Source organism: Schistocerca serialis, chromosome 12, assembly GCF_023864345.2.
Source record: "Schistocerca serialis cubense isolate TAMUIC-IGC-003099 chromosome 12, iqSchSeri2.2, whole genome shotgun sequence".
Classification (NCBI taxonomy): Eukaryota; Metazoa; Arthropoda; class Insecta; order Orthoptera; family Acrididae; genus Schistocerca; species Schistocerca serialis.
The window spans coordinates 169,786,374-169,807,404 of record NC_064649.1 but is presented as its reverse complement, the minus strand read 5'-3'; the positions used below and the strand labels follow the sequence as shown (position 1 = coordinate 169,807,404).

The following is a 21,031-nucleotide window of genomic DNA, read 5'->3' as shown; positions in this document are numbered from 1 at the left end:
GGGCATTTGAAACAACCTACTGGTCTCCCAGGAAAGGTCCCATGCAGTGACTGTGGCCGTGTCAGACGCTCGGAGAGAAGTCAGCGTGGAGTCTGTAGTATTCAATCGTGATGGCATATCTGCGTCACATTGTCAATATGAGGGTGCGAGGGTTACAATAAACGGGCAGTGGTGCATCAGAAACAGACTACTCGCTTCACTTGAAGAGAAGTCAGGATGGAACCTGCAGTACTCAATCGCATTGCAGTTTCTGCGTCGCATCATCAATATGAGGGTGCGAGGGTAACAGTAAATGGGCAGTGGTGCACCGGAGACAAGCTACTGCCTCGGAAGGGAGATTCCATGCGGTGACCGTAGCCGTATTAGTCACTTGGACAGAAGTCGGCATGGAGCCTGTAGCATTCATTTGTGACAGAAATTCTGTGTTGCATCATCGATGTGAAGGTGCGAGGGTAACAACAAATGGGAAGTTGAGCATCGGAAAAAGGCTGCTGGCCTCCCATGAGAGATTCCATGTGCTGAAGGTATCCACGTTAGTAGCTTGGAGAGCAGTCGACATGGAGCCCGTAGTATTCAAACGAGACGCAATTTCTGTGACGCATCGTCAGTGTGCCGGTGTGAAGGGTTAATGTGCATGATCTGTGGTCTGTCGGAAACAAGCTACTGGACTCCGAAGAGAGGTTTCAAGCGGTGAACGTAGCTGCCTTAGTTGCTTGGAGAGAAGTCAACATTGTTCCTGTAGTAATGAAACGCGATTCTTCTCCTTACACGAGGCATCACAACAACGTTTCACCAGGCAACGCCGGCCAGCTGCTGTTTGTGTATGAGAAATCGGTTGGAAACTTTCCTCATGTCAGCACATTGTAGGTGTCGCCACCGGCGCCAACTTGTGTGAATGCTCTGAAAAGCTAATCATTTGCATATCACAGCATCTTCTTCCTGTCGCTTAAATTTCGCGTCTGTAGCACGTCATCTTCGTGGTGTAGCAATTTTAATGGCCAGTAGTGTAGTTCGCGCACGAGAAATTTGCTTTGTGCAGGACCCTGGATTCTTGTTTTGACAAATTTTAAAAGGATAGGATGATCTCCTTCACATCATAGTCCAAAGGTGGTAGGTATATTATTTATAAATTCATTTAATGTTGACTTAGTGCCATCAAAGGCCTGAGGAATCAACCGTAACGCATCGCTTATTGAAATACTGCTCTCAGTATCGGAAGAGTTAGGGGTCGTCATGACTCGCTGTGTTTGTGATGCGAAGTGCTGAGTAGAGGCAAGCTGGCGCTGCTCCATTGTGGCACGTGCAGATGCTGCCCTTGGAGCCGAGTTGCTACCACCTGTCCAGAGCTGCGCTATCTCGGGCCGGGCGTGGTGTCGTGTAGCCCGCAGCCGCTGGAGCCGCTGGAGGCGCCTGCTGACGCCCAGGCGGTCCTCCCAGGACCGTGATACGGATTTAGGGCAGTGGTTGCCGGAAGGGCCTACCACTTTAAGCAGATTGAAGGTTACGTTGGACTTCAGGGATGGGATCATTCTGGCAGAGTTTACAGGTGGAGGAGTCAGGTAACTGGCAGAGACCTTCCGCCTTCTATTAACTGTGATTCATAACAACAGTGGTGGAAGAACCTTTGTCTGCAGGTCTACATCTACATCTACATTTATACACCGCAAGCCACCCAACGGTGTGTGGCGGAGGGCACTTTACGTGCCACTGTCATTACCTCCCTTTCCTGTTCCCGTCGCGTATGGTTCGCGGGAAGAACGACTGCCGGAAAGCCTCCGTGCACGCTCGAATCTCTCTAATTTTACATTCGTGATCTCCTCGGGAGGTATAAGTAGGGGGAAGCAATATATTCGATACCTCATTCAGAAACGCACCCTCTCGAAACCTGGACAGCAAGCTACACCGCGATGCAGAGCGCCTCTCTTGCAGTGTCTGCCACTCGAGTTTGCTAAACGTCTCCGTAACGCTATCACGCTTACCAAATAACCCCGTGACGAAACGCGCCGCTCTTCTTCGGATCTTCTCTATCTCCTCTGTCAACCCGACCTGGTACGGATCCCACACTGATGAGCAATACTCACGCATAGGTCGAACGAGTGTTTTGTAAGCCACCTCCTTTGTTGATAGACTACATTTTCTAAGGACTCTCCCAATGAATCTCAACCTGGCACCCGGCTTCCAACAATTAATTTCATATGATCATTCCACTTCAAATCGTTCCGCACGCATACTCCCAGATATTTTACAGAAGTAACTGCTACCAGTGTTTGTTCCGCTATCACATAATCATACAATAAAGGATCCTTCTTTCTATGTATTCGCAATACATTACATTTGTCTATGTTAAGGGTCACTTGCCACTCCCTGCACCAAGTGCCTATCCGCTGCAAATCTTCCTGCATTTCGCAGGAATTTTCTAATGCTGCAACTTCTCTGTATACTACAGCATCATCCGCGAAAAGCCGCATGGAACTTCCGACACTATCTACTAGGTCATATATATATATATATATATATATATATATATATATATATATATATATATATATATATATATATATATATGTGTGTGTGTTGTGAAAGCAATGGTCCCAAAACACTCCCCTCTGGCACGCCAGAGGTTACTTTAACGTCTGTAGACGTCTGTCCATTGAGAACAACATCCTGTGTTCTGTTTGCTAAAAACTCTTCAATCCAGCCACACAGCTGGTCTGATATTCCGTAGGCTCTTACTTTGTTTATCAGGCGACAGTGCGGAACTGTATCGAACGCCTTCCGGAAGTCAAGGAAAATGGCATCTACCTGGGAGCCTGTATCTAATATTTCTGGGTCTCATGAACAAATAAAGCGAGTTGGGTCTCACACTATCGCTGTTTCCGGAATCCATGTTGATTCCTACAGAGTAGATTCTGGGGTTCCAGAAATGACATGATATGCGAGCAAAAAACATGTTCTAAAATTCTACAACAGATCGTTGTCAGAGATATAGGTCTATAGTTTTGCGCATCTGCCGACGACCTTTCTTGAAGACTGGGACTACCTGTGCTCTTTTCCAATCATTTGGAACCTTCCGGTCCTCTACAGACTTGCGTTACACGGCTGTTAGAAGGGGGGGGGGGGGCAAGTTCTTTCGCGTACTCTGTGTAGAATCGAATTGGTATCCCGTCAGGTCCAATGGACTTTCCTCTCTTGAGTGATTTCAGTTGCTTTTCTATTCCTTGGACACTTATTTCGATGTCAGCCATTTTTTCGTTTGTGCGAGGATTTAGAGAAGGAACTGCAGTGCGGTCTTCCTCTGTGAAACAGCTTTGGAAAAAGGTGTTTAGTATTTCAGCTTTACGCGTGTCTTCCTCTGTTTCAATGCCATTATCGTCCCAGAGGGTCTGGATATGCTGTTTCGATCCACTTACTGATTTAACGTAAGACCAGAACTTCCTAGGATTTTCTGTCAAGTTGGTACATAGAATTTTACTTTCGAATTCACTGAACGCTTCACGCATAGCACTCCTTTCGCTAACTTTGACATCGTTTAGCTTCTGTTTGTGTGAGAGGTTTTGGCTGCATTTAAACTTACAGTGAAGCTCTCTTTGCTTTCGCAGTAGTTTCCTAACTTTGTTGTTGAACCACGGTGGGTTTTTCCCGTTCCTCACTGTTTTACTCGGCACGACGATTAGGTCATGATTGGTTTTGAGGCTGTGTACGGCTGTACTTGCTGTCGTGTCCTGACACAGTTGGCAGAGGGAGGAAAGGGGTTGCTGGTCAGTCTGCGCTCCCGAGCAGTACACAGCAGTACACAGAAGGACAATTCACAGGGAAGGCATTTGAATGCTTCCGTCTATCTGAGCCAACACTGGTGCACGCGTTTACTAGAATGCAGGTGGTGAGACTCGGTAGGGAACTCGTTGTGGAGACTCTCGGACAAACAGGTGTTTGAAATAGTTGTTTATTCCAGAGAGGACTAACTAATACACTGGAGGCTAGGGTTAGAAAAAGCAAGAATAACACTGTTACAACAGAAGCCAGTGCACAAGTCCCAGGAGTGGATGCTAACCACAGTAGCAAACACTAGCACCATCTTAAGGCAACAACTTACTTGCGAAACAAAACATACTGAATGTGACACTGTTCACTGAGGCACTCCAAGTGAGAGAGAGCAGACTTACGCGGAGCTGGACCGAGGCTGGAGTCGACGGAAGCGGATTCGGCGCCCAGATCGTCTGACTGAGAACTCCGCCAAGACGCGGAATCTAGGAGTTTTAAAGAGTCGCGTGGGGGCACTGTTTTTCCCACTTAAAGCCACCCAGCCAATCCCGCAGGTCTCTTGCAGGCGCCTGCCAATCGCGGTTTAGTTAGGTCCCCTCTACTGCTCCTCGGGCAGGGATGATAATGCAGTTGCACTAACTAAGTCCGTATTTGGTATCTGCATTGTTCAGCTGAAAGCTAAACGTAACTGCTCTCCCTAACAAGGCTCGCAACATTATCGTCACACACGTCATGTAGCCCCACCCTTCGGGCTCCCCGGAGTGGGGACTGCTGGGTCAACAGCTTTTTGGCGTTGTCGCTCTCTTCCTAAGCCTTGTGAGCCTACTGACGCTGCTGGCCTCAGGGCTGGTATCAATCTGGCTTTATACACTACTACATGCCCGTAGGTTACAAAGTTCTACGGTGGCAACCTAGCACAGCGTTTAGACGACATATGAAGTTACGTGTGAATTCCCCGAAGAGTAACTAGCGCCCTGGGGCCGCGTCTGCATTTTCGCAAGGCTTTCCCCTTACGGTTTACTTCCTGTAGTAACAGCATCTCTCTCAGTTTTGTCTGCCCCCAGCATCGTCTCTGCTTCCGCACCTTGGTGGGCCTGTCCTCCTTTCTCACAGCTTCAAGATAACACTGCAGTAGCAAGGAAAAATCTATATACACTACTGGCCATTAAAATTGCTGCACCACGAAGATGACGTGCTACAGACGCGAAATTTAACCGACAGGAAGAAGATGCTGTTATATGCAAATGATTAGCTTTTCAGAGCATTCACACAAGGTTGGCGCCGGTGGCGACACCTACAACGTGCTGACATGAGGAAAGTTTCCGACCGATTTCTCATACACAAACAGCAGTTGGCCGGCGTTGCCTGGTGAAACGTTGTTGTGATGCCTCGTGTAAGGAGGAGGAATGCGTACCATCACGTTTCCGACTTTGATAAACGTCGGATTGTAGCCTATCGCGATTGCGGTTTATCGTATCGCGACATTGCTGCTCGCGTTGGTCCAGATCTAATGACTGTTAGCTCAATATAGAAGCGCCTGCGATGCTGTACTCAACGACGAACGTGGGTGCACAAATGGCGAAACGTCATTTTTTCGGATGAATCCGGGTTCTGTTTACAGCATCATGATGGTCGCATTCGTGTTTGGCGACATAGCGGAGAAAGCACATTGGAAACGTGTATTCGTCATCGCCATACCGGCGTATCACCCGGCGTGATGGTACGGGGTGCCATTGGTTACACGTTCGGTCACCTCTTGTTCGCATTGACGGCACTTTGAACAGTGAACGTTACATTTCAGATGTGTTACGACCCGTGGCTCTACCCTTCATTCGATCCCTGCGAAACCCTACATTTCAGCAGGATAATGCACTACCGCATGTTGCAGGACCTGTACGAGACTTTCTGGATACAGAAAATGTTCGACTTCTGCCCTGGCCAGCACATTCTCCAGATCTCTCACCAATTGAAAACGTCTGGTCAATGGTGGCCGAGCAACTGGCTCGTCACAATAAGCTAGTCACTACTCTCGATGAACTGTGGTATTGTGTTGAAGCTGCATAGGTAGCTGTACCTGTACACGCCATCCAAGCTCTGTTTGACTCAATGCCAAGGCGTATCGAGGCCGTTACTAAGGCTAGATGTGGTTGTTCTGGGTACTGATTTCTCAGGATCTATGCACCCAACTTGCGTGAAAATGTAATCACATGTCAGTTGTAGTATTTGTCCAATCAGTACCCGTTTATCATCTGCATTTCTTCTTGGTGTAGCAATTTTAATGGCCCGTGGTGTATTACATTGCTTCTGCTGAAAGGCTGGTGTTCTGAGGAAGGGACAGGTCAAGCTGGAGGTAAGGAATTCCTGGATCGTGACCAGTGGCTGGTTAGGTGGAGGGTGGAGGGGGGGTGAGGATCATGGTTGGACAGTGCTATGAACTAGGAGAGACAGGGATCAGTATTGGGATTACGTTGGCTCTGGTTGGAGAGACTGGTGGCAAAAGACGTGTTTCCATTTCATGAATCAGGAGAAGGAGAGTAGGTCTTTGACACATCATCAAGGCCAAGCTCAGGTGTCGGGCGGAAGGTGAGGCCTCTACCTACGACCGAAACTTCTGTGGGGCTGAGGGTTTTGGAGGAAAGGTTAACAACAGTGTTAGGGGAATGTTCTGGCTCTGGATTTGGTGCAGTGTTACCAGGGAGTTTTTGGGATGTGGCAAGTTGAAAAGATCAGCTAGGCAGGGTTTGGAGCGCTGTGGGGAGGATAGGGACTGGATACTGGTTCACTGAGGTGGCAGTAGCATGTCAGCAGGTTGGATGACTTATGAAAGCGGTGCTCGCAATGCCGTTCCAGGTGCTGGACAGTGTGGGATTCAGTTTCAGAGACACGACGTATACAGCTTGTCTTCGAGGGTTGCTGAGGTAGTTCTGGCATGCCTGTGCCGTACAGATGTGTATTTGCAGTACCAGTTTAGTGAGGACCAGGGACCAGCGGAACCTGAGAAGATGCTCATTATGAAAGCAGGAGTGGGATCCAGAGAAAGGAATTTTTGCAGTTAGACCATTGTACGGGTGGGGGGTGTACTGTGGTTTAGGCAGCGTTTAAGAAACAGGATGTGGGACTGGGTTTTAGCCAGGGAAAGGGATACTCTTCTCAACTGGTGCAGAAAGATGGAGCGGGTACATTGTGGTAGGCACACTGTAGGTAAAACGGGAAGGACACGGAAATGGGCAAATGAAGGAGTTAGATTGTCGTGAGGGGAGCTCAATAACAGAAAAGAGGAGTAAAAAAATACGACACGCGAAAACATGCACAGATACGTTAAAAATGTACAGAAACACGCGAAAAAAGGAACCGACGAGGAACGGGATATGCGTGCGTAAGGGAAAAGTGGGGGACGGGGGATCGGTTAGACTGAGGATCAAAGTTCGTGTGGCACAGGTAGGTGTGGAGAATAAAATGTAAAAATAAGTGAGGATGATGGATAAAATGGGATCAATAGGAATAATTATCATTTGCAGTGGGAAGAACTTGGAGCATCAGATGCTGCACCGACACCCCGTGCAGTCACGAAGCCACATTTTTAGTGGAAGAAATCGTTCGTACAGAGTTGCTCGGAAGTGTGTGCAGTTTGAAAGGCGGTGAATAAACACTGGAAAGAAGAGAGGAAATGTACAGAGAGAAGAATAATACTATAGAGAATAGTAACAAAGGAAAACATTGCAGAGTTGTGCGATTGTAGAAAACCCGTTAGGCAAAAATCAAACAATGGAAACTCCAGGTTTGAATTTCAACAGTATAAGGAAAAGATAGATCTACTAACTGTAAAGATGACACATTGGCTTGCTGACAGGCACAATGAAAAGATGCTTACACATTTAGCTTCCAGTCAAAGCCTTCAGAAAGTGAAACACACACACATTCACTCACACGAGCAACCACACCACACACACACACACACACACACACGACCACCATCTCTGACAGGTGGGACTGGGATGTGGCTGTAATGTGGGATGGAAACAGCAATCTCTAGAGGATGGGAGGGGGGACAGCAGCAAATGGGTGGGGGGGGGGGGGGGGGGGGAGAGAGAGAGGAAAGCTGACTGGCGGACTGTGTAGGACCAGACTGCCGAAAGGCGCAGTGTCAGCAGGTTGTGGGGCTGGGAGGTGAGGGGAAAAGGACAGGGATGGGGAAGGGGAAAGACGGGGGGACGCATTGGCAGAGTGTGGCACACAAAGAGGGTGAGCGGGCGAGAACGGGAAGGAGGTGACGGGACAGAGGGTGCGAAAACTGTCGGACGGAGGGTGTGGGGACTGTAGGTTGACGGGAATGGAGAAACCGAAATGATGCTATTTGAAGCTAAATCGTTAAAAGGTAACATACGATGATTAGGATGTCATAGAAGCAAAACGTATAACGTTTTTACACCTTAAATCTCCAAAAATATCTAAACTGGAAGGCACACATTGACTACTTAACAGCTTAGTATTTTCAATTTGTATTTTGGGAGGTGCGAGAAACACAGACTAGAAAGGTAGTCTATAACTTCTACTTTGAGTCAGTTATTCATTATGGCATAATCTTATGGGGAAATTCAACAAATGAGACTCCTAGTATTACAGAAGAAAATACTTAGGAACATAAGTGTTACCAAACAACAGGTGTCCTGTCAACTATTGTTAAAAGATTTCAATACACTATCTATACCCTCCCTTTACATATATGAGGCGATGTTATTCTTATATAAAAGTCAGCATACAGTAAACTCTGTTTCGTCCACAACTAAAATACTCACCACAGAGAGAATTTTAAACTCTTGAAACACTACTGAAAACTTTTTACCCAAACACCAGGGTAGAAGGGACTTAAAATTTACAATAAAATAAAAGGCAGTAATATATTTAACATGGAGTTTGGTTCATTTAAAAGATTAGTTTTTACCATTCTAGTGGAAAAGTGTTATTAGTCTATTGACGAATTCAATGGGGACAGTTTCAGAGTTTTAAGATGGTAATTATGCATTTTATTTTTGTATACTGGAAACTGCAGTATGCATTTGTCTAGCAGTATCTCAGTAGTATACATAAAATAATGTAAACTATTGCATTTCTCTTTAAAAATGTTTCTTATTTTAAATCCTGACACGTCTCCCACAAATTGTGTATTACGAGACAAATAAGAATGACGACAAGGCGCGACGGTGAGTGCGTGTTTCCACCTGCTGTGGAGGGTCGCTTATGCTTTAGACTCACAGCTTTGCAGGTCTGTCAGCAAGCAAAATCGAGAATGGTGACCACAAGATATTTATAATGTGTAAGTTGGCACACACATCAGCAGGGTGACAGATCATTCATGGAGTGGATCACCAAACCCACACTTGTGCCAATCCACAATGTGTGCTGAAACCACGACAAATGAAATAAAATGACAAAAATTGTTTTCCTAATGAGCCCTCCAATTGTGATGTTGTTAATGTTTATGTTTTATAACTTCTAATTATATGTAAATCGTGAAATATAGATTAGAAATACTGAACAATGGAATGGCAGTGAAGTGTGACTTCTGGTGACACTGACTGTGCAGCAATGTGTTTCAGAACCTCTACAATATGAAAACTGGTCAGATCTGACAGTTGAGCTCTGGATCAGTGCAACATGGAAAGCATGTAATGTATGTATGACTGACACTTTATTAACAACATTATGAGAAGGAAAGTTGCTACTCAACATATAGCGGAAATGCCGAGTCCGTCCTGGATTTTCCATTGTTTGACACTTTATTAATTTATTTCCATTTCGTCCCAAATAAAAATCGTTGTGTCCTTTCGTTAGTGTATTACTATCTGCAGGTGACATCAAAATAGTGCACATATGAAATAACTGAAAAGTGTGAAACAGGCATCTGAAAGACATTCAGGACACATGGAGGTAGGATTGCCTGCCCATTCAGATTTAAAGGACAATTTCATCAACACAAGGATATGGCAATAAAAGGTATGAATATGACATTCACTATGGTGCCAAAAATTCCCATTTGTGTAATGATAATTGTGACAATGAGCTTCAATATGGAGGGAAATAAAATCAGTTTCAGTGGCTGACATAATGAATTCTTTTGTGAAATAAAATTTTTTTAAACACGAAAAATTGCATTTTTATTTCGGCCAACACTTTCTTGGCTCTTATACAATAATTTCATAAATCCATATTTTGTCTTTTACTTGCTTTTCAAACAGTTCACTCATCCAGGGGCTCCAATGTTACATTCTGCAGTCTGAAAACCAAAATTATTTCTCAGTACCCTATGTCAGTGTCATCATCATCATCCGTTTCGTAATCTGTTAGGAACTCATTCTCTGTCCATCGGAAAGTATTAATTATCCTGAGCCGAGGCATTTGACTCTGCATCTCAGCAAAAACATTTTTGTAGAAAACCTCATCCTCTTCCTCATACGTCACATGTAGTTCTCTGGAAAAAGAAAGAGAAAAAGTAACTGCAACATTTGTATTTCTGTATTTTATTACACCCTATTTCTTGTAATACTACAAACCATAAACATTGATGAACTGTGTCATAAATGAAGTGCAAAGGAAATTTATCAGAATTTTTAAACTTAGGAGATACAAATTCTAGTTAATACCTATCTTCATATTAAACAGGTTTTAACTGTGGAAATATGTGGGTAGCATATGGTGTTTTGACTGATATCTCAATAAAGGACTTGGAGAAATGAAGAACCTACAAAAACAGTGAAAACTGGTCTCAACATGCAGCTGAGGTAAGTACTAAATGATTTCTATTGTGTTTTTCATTCTAATTATTTCTCGAATACATCAAATCCAATGAAATTTGGAATAATGCACTATTTTGCGACTGATGATTTTAAAGAAAGTGTTTTTTTCCTCTGTGCCTTAAATACCTGAGGACCATCCTACAAGATATTTTCAAAATTTTTCCTTTTTTCCAGTCAGTCTTCTGACTGGTTCAATACAACCCACCACAAAGTCCTCCCGTGAGCCAATCTCTTGATTTCAGTTGCATCTTGTGTCCTCAATTATTTGTTGGATGTATTACACTCTCCTTCTACACTTTTTACTCCTCACAACTCCTCCTAGTACCATGGAAGTCATTGCTCAATGTCCTAACACATATCCTATCATCCTGTTTCTCTCCTATCATCCTATCCCTCTTCTTGTCAGTGTTCTCCACACTGATTCTGCACATAACCCATCTCTCATTTCTTATAACAGCCCACCTAACTTTCAACACTCTTCTATCAATTTTCTTCTCTTCTCTTCCAGTTTTCTCATAGTCTGTGCCTCGCTTTCATACAATGCTGTACTCCAAACGTACATTATCAGAAATTTCTTCTTCTAATTAAGGTTGATGTTTGATACCAGCAGACTTCTCCTGGCCAGAAATGCCCTCTATGCCTGTGCTAATTTGCTTTATACGTATTGTTTGGTTATAATTAAAGTTCAGCCACTTACACAGGTCCAGTGTGGGCTGAATTATCATATGGCAGTGAATCTTGGTAGGTATGCTAATGTGTTAATGCAGGACCAATTTATGCTGGAAAAACAATTACTTCCAACTACGGCCACTACGAGCAAATCTGGCACAGTACACCGTTTGTACGACATCCACACTATCGTTTGACAAGCTGTAACGTGAGTGAACAGTAGTGATAATTGAGGAGAAAGACTGTGTGCTGTTAGTGAAACAGTTTCATGTGAACGGCAGCAATTCCAGTGCTGCACTGACAGAGGGGCCAGATGTCATTAAATGCTTTAAAGAAAATGACGATGAAATTCAAAAACGTGGGTGGGCTTGGTGTGGCACCTGGAAGAGGAATGCATCCTACCGCAGTGGAAGTTATTGACACAGTTATTGTTGCTGCAACTCAGTATGCAGCACGTGTCCCGGCTAATGCTAGTGTTTGTGCCCTTCCACGAGAATTGTCCATCCTGTGGTCAATGGTGTGGACAGTTTTTGTGTGGTGTCACCGCCAGACACCACACTTGCTAGGTGGTAGCCTTTAAATCGGCCACGGTCCGTTAGTATACGTCGGACCCGCGTGTCGCCACTGTCAGTGATTGCAGACCGAGCGCCGCCACACGGCAGGTCTAGTCTAGAGAGACTCCCTAGCACTCGCCCCAGTTGTACAGCCGACTCTGCTAGCGATGATTCACTGACTAAAGACACTCTCATCTGCAGAGACGACAGTTTAGCATAGCCTTCAGCTACGTCATTTGCTACGACCTAGCAAGGCGCCATATTCAGTTACTGTAACTAATTACTTCAAGACTGTATTCTGAACAAATAATATTGTGAATCATGTACCGTCAAGAGCGACGTTCATCATCAATGGATTAAAGTTAAGTACGAAAGTAATTACGTCCGCTTTCTGAATTCTCATTCCCTGTCATGTTCCAGACCTCACGTCAGCATAGTCCTTCCCTCCTCACGCCAGCCCAGCCTGCGTGAGCTAAAACGTGTGCATTTAGACTGGTGCCCCTACAAGATCCGGACGGTGCAGCAACCAAATCATCATATCTGCAGCAACGTACTGAATTAGCTCTTCAGTTTTCGGACAGATAGAAGTCGATGACATGCGACCAGGCAATTTTCTATGGAGTGAAGAGGCACATTCTACACTACAGGGTACAGTAAATACACAGAACTGCCAAATTTAAGGGTACTGTTAAACTGCATGTTGTGCACCAAGAACCACTGCAGTTGCTGTATATGACTGTTTGGTGTGGAGTCACAGGCATCTTCATTCTTGGTCCGTTCTCTGAAGAGGATACATCTGTAGGGCCTGTCGGGGGGAGGGGGCGGGGCCTCTGTGATGCCTTTACGTTATGGAGACCTCCTTGTACAGCACGTCATTCCTGCTTTGGAAGAGCACAACTGTGTGGAAACCATTCTTTTCATGTAAGATGGGCCAACATTGCACGTCACTCACCCAGTGAAAGATCTGCTTAGTGCAACCTTCCTTAAAACATATTATATCGAGAGGTTTTCAGATGCATTGCCTGCAAGATGACCTGATCTGAATCCATAGGACTCTCGACTCTGGGAATACCTAAAAGAATACCTTTACCAGAGGCACATTAGGTCTCTACCTGATCTGAAGGCCAGTACGCAGGAACACATCGCTTAAATTCCACCGGAACTACTGTGAGCAAGTGTTGATCACATCGTTTTACAGAAGTAGCATCTCATCGACATGTCCAGTGCTCATACAGAATGAATTAACCCTTTAGTGACCAAATTATTTCTGGAAGTTGTAGACTTTTTATGAACACTTTATTGGGCTAAGAAACCGTTCATAAAATCATAGTTTAAATCTTGAAATGAGAGTTTAGCCTATGAGTGTAAAAAAATTAGTGGGAACTATTGGAACTGTGGAGTAACTTCACTTGCTAATTTAAAACAAATGTATTTCCTTTATTTTTTAGTACAAAAACATGTTAAACATTACATTTATATTTGTATTAGTTCATACTGTCCTTTGAGTTCACTAAGGTGATGTACTATGGAACTTAGAGAAGCATGGTGCTACATACAAAGGTACACGACAGTTGCTACTCATTACTTTTGTTCGCTTTTCTTTGTTCTTGGTGCTGCATTGGCGGCATCTTCTGTTTGTTGTACCTTTTGTAGGGAAATGAGTTCCAACTTTCTCCAGACGAACTTCATCTGGTACTCCAGACACACCTCTTATTGGTGTTTGACCTTCCTCTTCTCTTACGACTTGAGAAGCCAGAGATAAGCTGCCTTGCCAAGTGCAATCTAAATGTTAGCTGGTCTGCTTTTGTCTTCTGTAGCTTCCACATAACGTAGGAACTGACAACTGCCAAATGCACAAGAAAGGAAAACAGTTTGTGCCACCACTTCCACAAACGACGGCCTACAGCATACCGTTGACGCAGCTGATCAAATCTATCGACTCCTCCCATTATTTTATTATACTCTGCCACAGCCAATGGGCAGAATACTTCAGTTCTGCTTCCACTAACTTACCTTGTAATATTTATGTAATTTTCAGTCAAATGCAGCAAATATCCACGAATACTATCTCCCTCATAAATACAAAAATAGATAAATACAACACAAGTCACTTCACACGCAAAAGGAAAGCACACTATCCAAAAAACGCTGTAGCGGTCGAAACAGTGGCTCGTTTTCACACGGGAACTGCGCTTCTGCAATGATTGACTCACAAGGTAGAAAAACAACAGCTTTAGCCTAACTGTTGACAATCTATACATAGTTAGCACACTCTAACAGAGATGGTAGCATAAGTTAGAAGTGGGAACACGGATTACCACTGAACTTACAGAGAAAACAAATAAGTAGGAACTATTTGCATTCGCAGCACCAGATTCGCACCTGGTCGCCAAAATTGAAACTAATTTTTCTCCAGCGTAAAACTGTTCTTTGTTAACGCATTAGAATACAAATCGAGTTTCGCTTCCGTATGATAATTACAGCCCACACTCGACCTCTGCGAGTATCTGCACTTTAATTACAGCCATTTGGTATGTCATCATTGCTTCATGCATCGTGTGTTACTTTATTTCCAATGTATCAGAACTGCATCACTTCTTCATGGACACCAGTTTTGATGTTAAATCCATAACTAATCTGATATAGCTAATGCTCATTAATTTCATCTTTCCTGGTTTCTTTCTCAATCTGTAGTGTGTTCTCATTAGACTGTTCTTTCCATTCAACAGGTTCTGAAATTCTTCCTCCCTTTCACAAGCCAATAGGAATATCATCAGTGAATGATATTATTAATATCCATTCTCCCTGAATTTTAATCCACTCTTCCATCTTTCTTTTATTTCTTTCACTGCTTCTTTGATATATAAACTGGAAAGTTGGGATTGAAAGTTCATATCCCTGCCTTACACTCTCTCTAATACTAGCACTCCGTTCCCAGTCTCGTGGAAGTCATCGAGGCCACGCGGTAGAAACGAAAGATTCATCAGAACCGGGCTCGGACGGTGAACAGAAGCAGCAGGAGCAACCTACCTGAGGCTCACGAGCCTCACAGAAAATTCTTCAAATGGCACAGCTCTGATGTGGCCGCTGTACAGGATATCGAGGCAGCGCAGTTGCTTCAAGTCCAGGACGTGCCGTAGGCTCGGCTGCAGATCTGTCAGGTCGTCAATGTACTGGAGGAGCAGGGTGCGGAGGGCCGGCAGCTGCGCCACGTGCGCCACGGCAGATCCGCCCAGCCCACTGCATCCGGAAAGATCCAGTCTAGAAGAACAAACAGAAAAATAATGTAACACTTTAAGATGTTGCTGACAAAATGAAATTTGCTGTGTAATACACAGTACGACAAAAAAGAAAGGCAATGAATTTTCCAAATGGGACAGAAATCAGTACATGTACAGACAAACAAATGGTTACATGTTGTATACATAGTTCCGTGTAGTCAGCGCGTACACAACTTTCCCACTAGAGCGCGCCCCGCTAAGAACAGCAGCGCAGGCGCAGCGCTCGTCCGTCTCCGTACTACGAGATGGCGCTGCCTTAGAGACGGACCAAATTCTGCTTCCGCCGATCTGCGTATTAATATGTCACGCAGCCAATGAGATTGCTGCTAACGTAGAACCTTTTCTCCTCGCGGATCACACTCGCGCAGTGATACCTGAACGCGCGAGGTATTATAACGAGTGTACAGACCTCCAATTAGTCAGTCTGCATTAGTCTGTACCAGTCTATAGTCAAGTTTCAGTGTGCGCCTAATAAGATTATCATATTCCTGTACATGGCCACGAAGATAAATGTATAGACACTTTGTCAAGTATCAGAGATATGTGAGAATAAGATTAACGTACCAAGACCAAAGGAACTTCAGATTGTCAATTGTAAATAGCATCCAGAATCAAGTTACGTAATGTTTATGCTTGTTATCATTTTAATAAATGTGTGAGAAAATTAGTCAAGTTCTGTTTGAAGTCGGTCACCGTCAACCTGCTACTCTAAGCGTGCAAGTGGCATATCTACTGTCCGACCTAACGGCAGAAGATAAACACCCCACAATAAGACCACGAGACATATTGCTGACACTCACCTACTTCGTTAGATCGACAAGTCAAATAATCTGATGGTGTGTGTACCGAATGTCTTACAGTACGCACACCACATTACAATTTCAGAAAAAACTGGATGATTCATTCAGGAGAGAGAGCTCCAAAAATTGAGCAAATCAATAGCACATTGGTCCATCTCTGGCACCTGTGCAAGCTTGGCACTGATGACAGAGTTGTCGAGTGTCCTCCTGAGGAATATCGGGCCAAATTCTGTCCTATCGATCCATCAGATCGTCATAATTCTGAGACTGTTGGAGGACCCTACCCATAACGCTCCAAATGCTCTCAATTGGGAAGACATCCGGCAAACTTAGTGACCGAGGTAGGGTTTGGCAAGAACCAAGAAAAGCAGTAGAAACTCTCGCCCTGTGGAGGCAGGCATTATCTTGCCGCAACATAAGCCAAGGACAGCTCGCCACGAACGGCGACAAAACGGGGCATAGAGTAGCATCGACTAACTGTCGTGCCGCAAGTGTTCCGAGGATGACAACCGAAGGAGTGCTGAAAACAAATGGCACCTCAAACCGTCACTTCCGGTTGTCGCACCGTATGGCGGGTGACAGACACGTTGATATCCCTCTGCTATCCGGGGTAACTCCAGACGCGTCTTCAGTCTGGAATAAAATTGTCTTCAGTGATGAGCTCTGCTTGAAATTGAGCCACAGTGACCAGCAAAGACCTGCCTGGGGACACCCCGGAGTGTAGTGGGATACCAACCGACAGCAAAACAACCGGAACTGATAGTCTGGAGTGCCACTTGTTTTCGTGGCAGGTCACTTTCGGAAAACTTGTGGCATAGCAGTAAGTCGACACTATTTGGTTGCCATCTACAGCACCCTTACAGCACAGTGATACGTCAACGATATTCTACGCCCCTTTTGATTGCCCTTCCTGCTCTTACATTTCAGCAAGATAATGCCCGCCCGCACACTGCGAGAGTTGCTATTGCTCGTCTTCACGCTCGCCAAACTCTACCTCGGCCAGCGAGGTTGCCGGATCTCTCCCCAACTGAGAACATTTGGAGCATTACGGGCAGGGCTTTAATGATCTCAGGATTTCGATGACAGAATTGGGCACCCAATATCCGTCAGGACGACATCCGACAACTCTGTCGATCGAAGCCGAGCCGAATAACTGCTCGTATACACGCCAGAGGTAGACCGATGTGTAGTCGATTTGCTCAATTTATGAAGCTCTTTCTCTCGAATAAATCATCCAACTTTTCTGAAATTTTAATGATTTGTTTGTCTGTGCACGTACATCACATCTGCCAGTTTCCATCCTTCTGGACAATTCCTTCGTGGTGTGACGTTTTCTTGACTTAGAGCGGCATTTACACGTGAGTAATTTCCTGTGCACACTAAGTGCAGCAGCTGTTGCAAGTACATGCACGGGAACAGACTTTCACTCAGCTCTGTCCCGTGGCACAATCTTCTGGGCCTTTGCAGCTAAGGGGAAAAAGTACAGGGTCTTCATTAATGAGTGGTGCATTTTCATATATTTATTGATTTATATGGGCACATTTTACATCATAATTTTACATCACTACATGACTACGGAGAGCACAGGCTCGCTGTGTCGTTGGGGCCGGAACACGGGTCCGGGAACTGCGACGGACGAGCCCGGACGCTGTCGGGGTAGTATCTGGAGCTCAGCGGGAACGTGACACGCACACCGACAGTGGCCCCAGTGCCCGATGCGACGACAGTGGGCCCGGGAGCTGTGACGGGCAGTCGGCCGACGAGACGGGAGGAGACGTCTGGAGAACTGAAGACGAGATCACAGCCAGTGAAGTGGCCTGCCGGGGACAGTGTGTTAATAGCAGATGGCAGGCAGGGTGCAAGCTGGCCGTGTCGTGTGGTGTGACGTCATTACGGTGCGGCACGGGCATTCGAAATGGACGCGGCGGCCAGCTCGCGTGACGCAGTCTGCCGGCTGCCGGAGTGCCCGTTTGGAGCACGGTCTCGGGGGCTGCCCGGCCAGGTCGGGGACGGGACGAGGTGGGTGTGGCTGCGCACTGGCAGCTGGCGGTACCCGTGCACCGCTGATGGCTAGGGGAGTGGGCTCTGCCCTACAGGTCACACGGGGAGTGTCGTCCGTGGACAAGTCCTCCACTGAAACTTCCTAGCAGATTAAAACTGTGTGCCGGACCGAGACTCGAAGTGCTAGGAAGTTTCATATCAGCGCACACTCCGCTGCAGAGTGAAAATCTCATTCTGGGAACATCCTCCTGGCTGTGGCTAAGCCATGTCTCCGCAATATCCTTTCTTTCAGGAGTGCTAGTTCTACAAGTTTCGCAGGAGAGCTTCTGTAAAGTTTGGAAGGTAGGAGACGAGATACTGGCAGAAGTAAAGCTGTGAGGACGGGGCGTGAGTCGTGCTTGGGTAGCTCAGGGGTAGAGCACTTGCCAACGAAAGGCAAAGGTCCCGAGTTCGAATCTCGGTGCGGCACACAGTTTTAATCTGCTAGGAAGTTTCATATCAGCGCACACTCCGCTGCAGAGTGAAAATCGCATTCAAGTCCTCCACTGGTTTGAAGAACTGAACGAGAATCGGAGTAGTTGAGGTGAAAGCTGTCTCAATTCTGTCCACGGAGACTTTAGTCGGCTCGCCATTACATTTGATCTGCAAAATGTTCTCGTCACGGTGATCGTGCGGTGCACTCTATGGCAGCGTAAGTGGTGGCCGTGCCACGTCTACGCACAATACCGGGTCAAAAGTATTTAATGCGACAAACTGCTGGAGGTTGTAGGGGACGTCAAAACAAATATTTTCCCTAATGTCATTTTTACCTATGAGGATTATTTAAACTGGTGGAGGCTGTATTATGCTCGTCAGTTGTTAGACGCCGTATTGCCATCTTGAGATGTTAGAGGGTTTATTACGTTCTTCAGTTGTGGGCAACTGCTGTCCACCAGTGTAGTAGTGCATTGTCTCTGTTTACTAATGGAGCGACACACCTGGAGTGAGTACACTGATATGGCTGGTGCGTACTACGTAGCGCACCACAACGGACGAGCTGCACAGCGGGTTTATCAACAACAATATCCTAATCGCCGTATCCCGCATCACACGACCTTTGCTGCTGTGTACCAACGTCTGCGTGAGACCGGGTCATTTAGCAGATTACCTGGACAGGGACGCCGTCGCACGGTAAGAACGCTGCAATTTGAGGAAGCTGTCTTGCAGCATGTGGAGCCGGGTGCTTCAGTCAGCACTCGTGCAATTGCACGTGACATTGGGACTAATCAGACGAATGTAAGAACAGTCCTTCGAGAGCAATTGTTACGTCCATTTCACTTATAGCGTGTCCACAACCTGGAACCAGTTGATTATCCACCCAGAGCACAGTTTTCGCAGTGGTACCTGGAACAGTGTGAAATGCATCCTACATTTCCATCCTCTGTGTTGTTTAGCGATGAAGCAACGTTCGGGCGCGATGGAGTCTTCAACATGCACAATTCGCATGTTTGGAGTGAGGATAACCTACTGCCACAGTGCGGTTCTTCGTTAATGTGTGGGTCGGTGTTGTTGGGGACTGTTTAATTGGGCCGTATCTGCTACCTAGGCCATTAAATGGCAGGCACTATTACAGTTTTCTCGCCAGAGCATTGCCAGAATTGCTGGAAGACGTCCCGCTCCCTACAAGACAACGCATGTGGCGCCGGAACATTTCAGCCGTCGCGTGCGTCGATTCCTGGACCGACGGTTCCCAGAAACGTGGATTGGCAGAGGTGGTCCTGTACCGTGGCCTGCTCGATCCCCAGATATGTCCCGTCTGGACTTTTTTGTGTGGGGAGAGATGCGCAACCTTGTTTACGCACCTCCTGTTGCATCAGAAGAGGATCTGGTTGCCCTGATAGTAGCAGCAGCAGGAACAGTTAAGGATACTCCTGGGGTTTTGCCCGTGTCAGACATAACATGATCCGACGGTGTAACCTTTGTTTACGTGTGTCAATGGAGGCATTTCTGAAAATCTACTGTAATTGAAATTGGGTTGTGTTAATGTATTGTCTCTTGGTCATAAAAAAATGGAAAAGTGTTTCTTGGTTTAATCAATTTGCCGCCAGAGAAATCTTCCTCTACCGGTTTAAATACTCCTCATAGGTAAAAATGACATTAGGGAAAAATATTTGTTTTGATGTCCCCCACAACCTCCCAGAGTTTGTCGGTATAAATACTTTTCACCCTGTATAATGTGGAACAGTGTAAATCGGCTCGAGCAAATACCCACCGGTACTGTGCCGTGTCGGCGCGTGCAGTCGGAGGTCGGCTGTACGACTGCGCAGATGTTCTGCCGGTGTCGGGCACCGAGGCAGCGTGTGACGGTAGTACCTCCTCCACTAATTCACCGCGAATGGCGAGCGAGTGAGCACAGGCGAGGTGTACAGGTGGAATACCGATGTCGTCCTTCGGATTACTCGCAGGCCGAGAAGTACGAGCCGAAGTGCGTCCGTCCGGGTGATGCCGTGACACGTCACGGATGCTTCCGGTATACAGTGGAGCTGTTCCGGGTGGCTACGCAGACGTCAAGTGCACGACGACGAGTCCGGAACTGTGTCGGACTGCCGTCGCGTGCCGCCGAATGTGCAAACTACGTCTCATCTCACTGGCTCAAATGGCTCTGAGCACTATGGGACTTAACTACTGTGGTCATCAGTCCCCTAGAACTTAGAACTAGTTAAACCTAACTAACCTAAGGACATCACACACATCCATGCCCGAGGCAGGATTGGAACCTGCGACCGTAGCAGCCGCGCGGTTCCAAACTGTAGTGCCTAGAACCGCTAGACCACCGCGGCCGGCTCATCTCACTGGCACCGTTTGATTCGTGGACACGACAGGACGAAGCAAACAGTCGGCACTCGTTCAAATCCGTCAAGGTGTCAGTGGGGGGCCACGCATTGTAATCGATCCGCGTGGTCCGTGGCTGACGGAATCGGAAATAGGCGTAACTGTCCACGAGGCGTGGAGGTCTAGCTCACACTGGCTTTTGCTTCGCTGGGTGCTCCACCGTCGTCACAGGTTGGTCCGGCCATTAAATCTCCTCTCACAGGTAAACACTGACGTGCTGCTACCCACGTGATTCTGTCGGGTGCCTGCCACAAGTTTGGCATAAGCTACGTTTAATATTTTTTGTGGGATCTGAAATT

The 21,031-nt window shown here is 46.1% G+C and overlaps 1 protein-coding gene across 2 annotated transcripts in view; it reads right to left on the bottom strand.

Moving 5' to 3' along the window:
- Positions 1-9,896: 9,896 nt before the first annotated feature.
- The window catches only part of LOC126428412 (F-box/LRR-repeat protein fbxl-1-like), a 140,885-nt gene continuing 129,750 nt past the window's right edge, over positions 9,897-21,031 (bottom strand). For both annotated transcript variants that reach the window (XM_050090335.1, XM_050090334.1), the window contains exons 7-8: positions 14,810-15,040; positions 9,897-10,231 (exon numbers count right to left, since the gene is read on the bottom strand). In XM_050090335.1, coding sequence (XP_049946292.1) covers positions 10,057-10,231; positions 14,810-15,040 — 406 coding nt within the window. In that variant the 3' untranslated portion in view covers positions 9,897-10,056. The remainder of the gene's footprint in view (positions 10,232-14,809; positions 15,041-21,031) is intronic.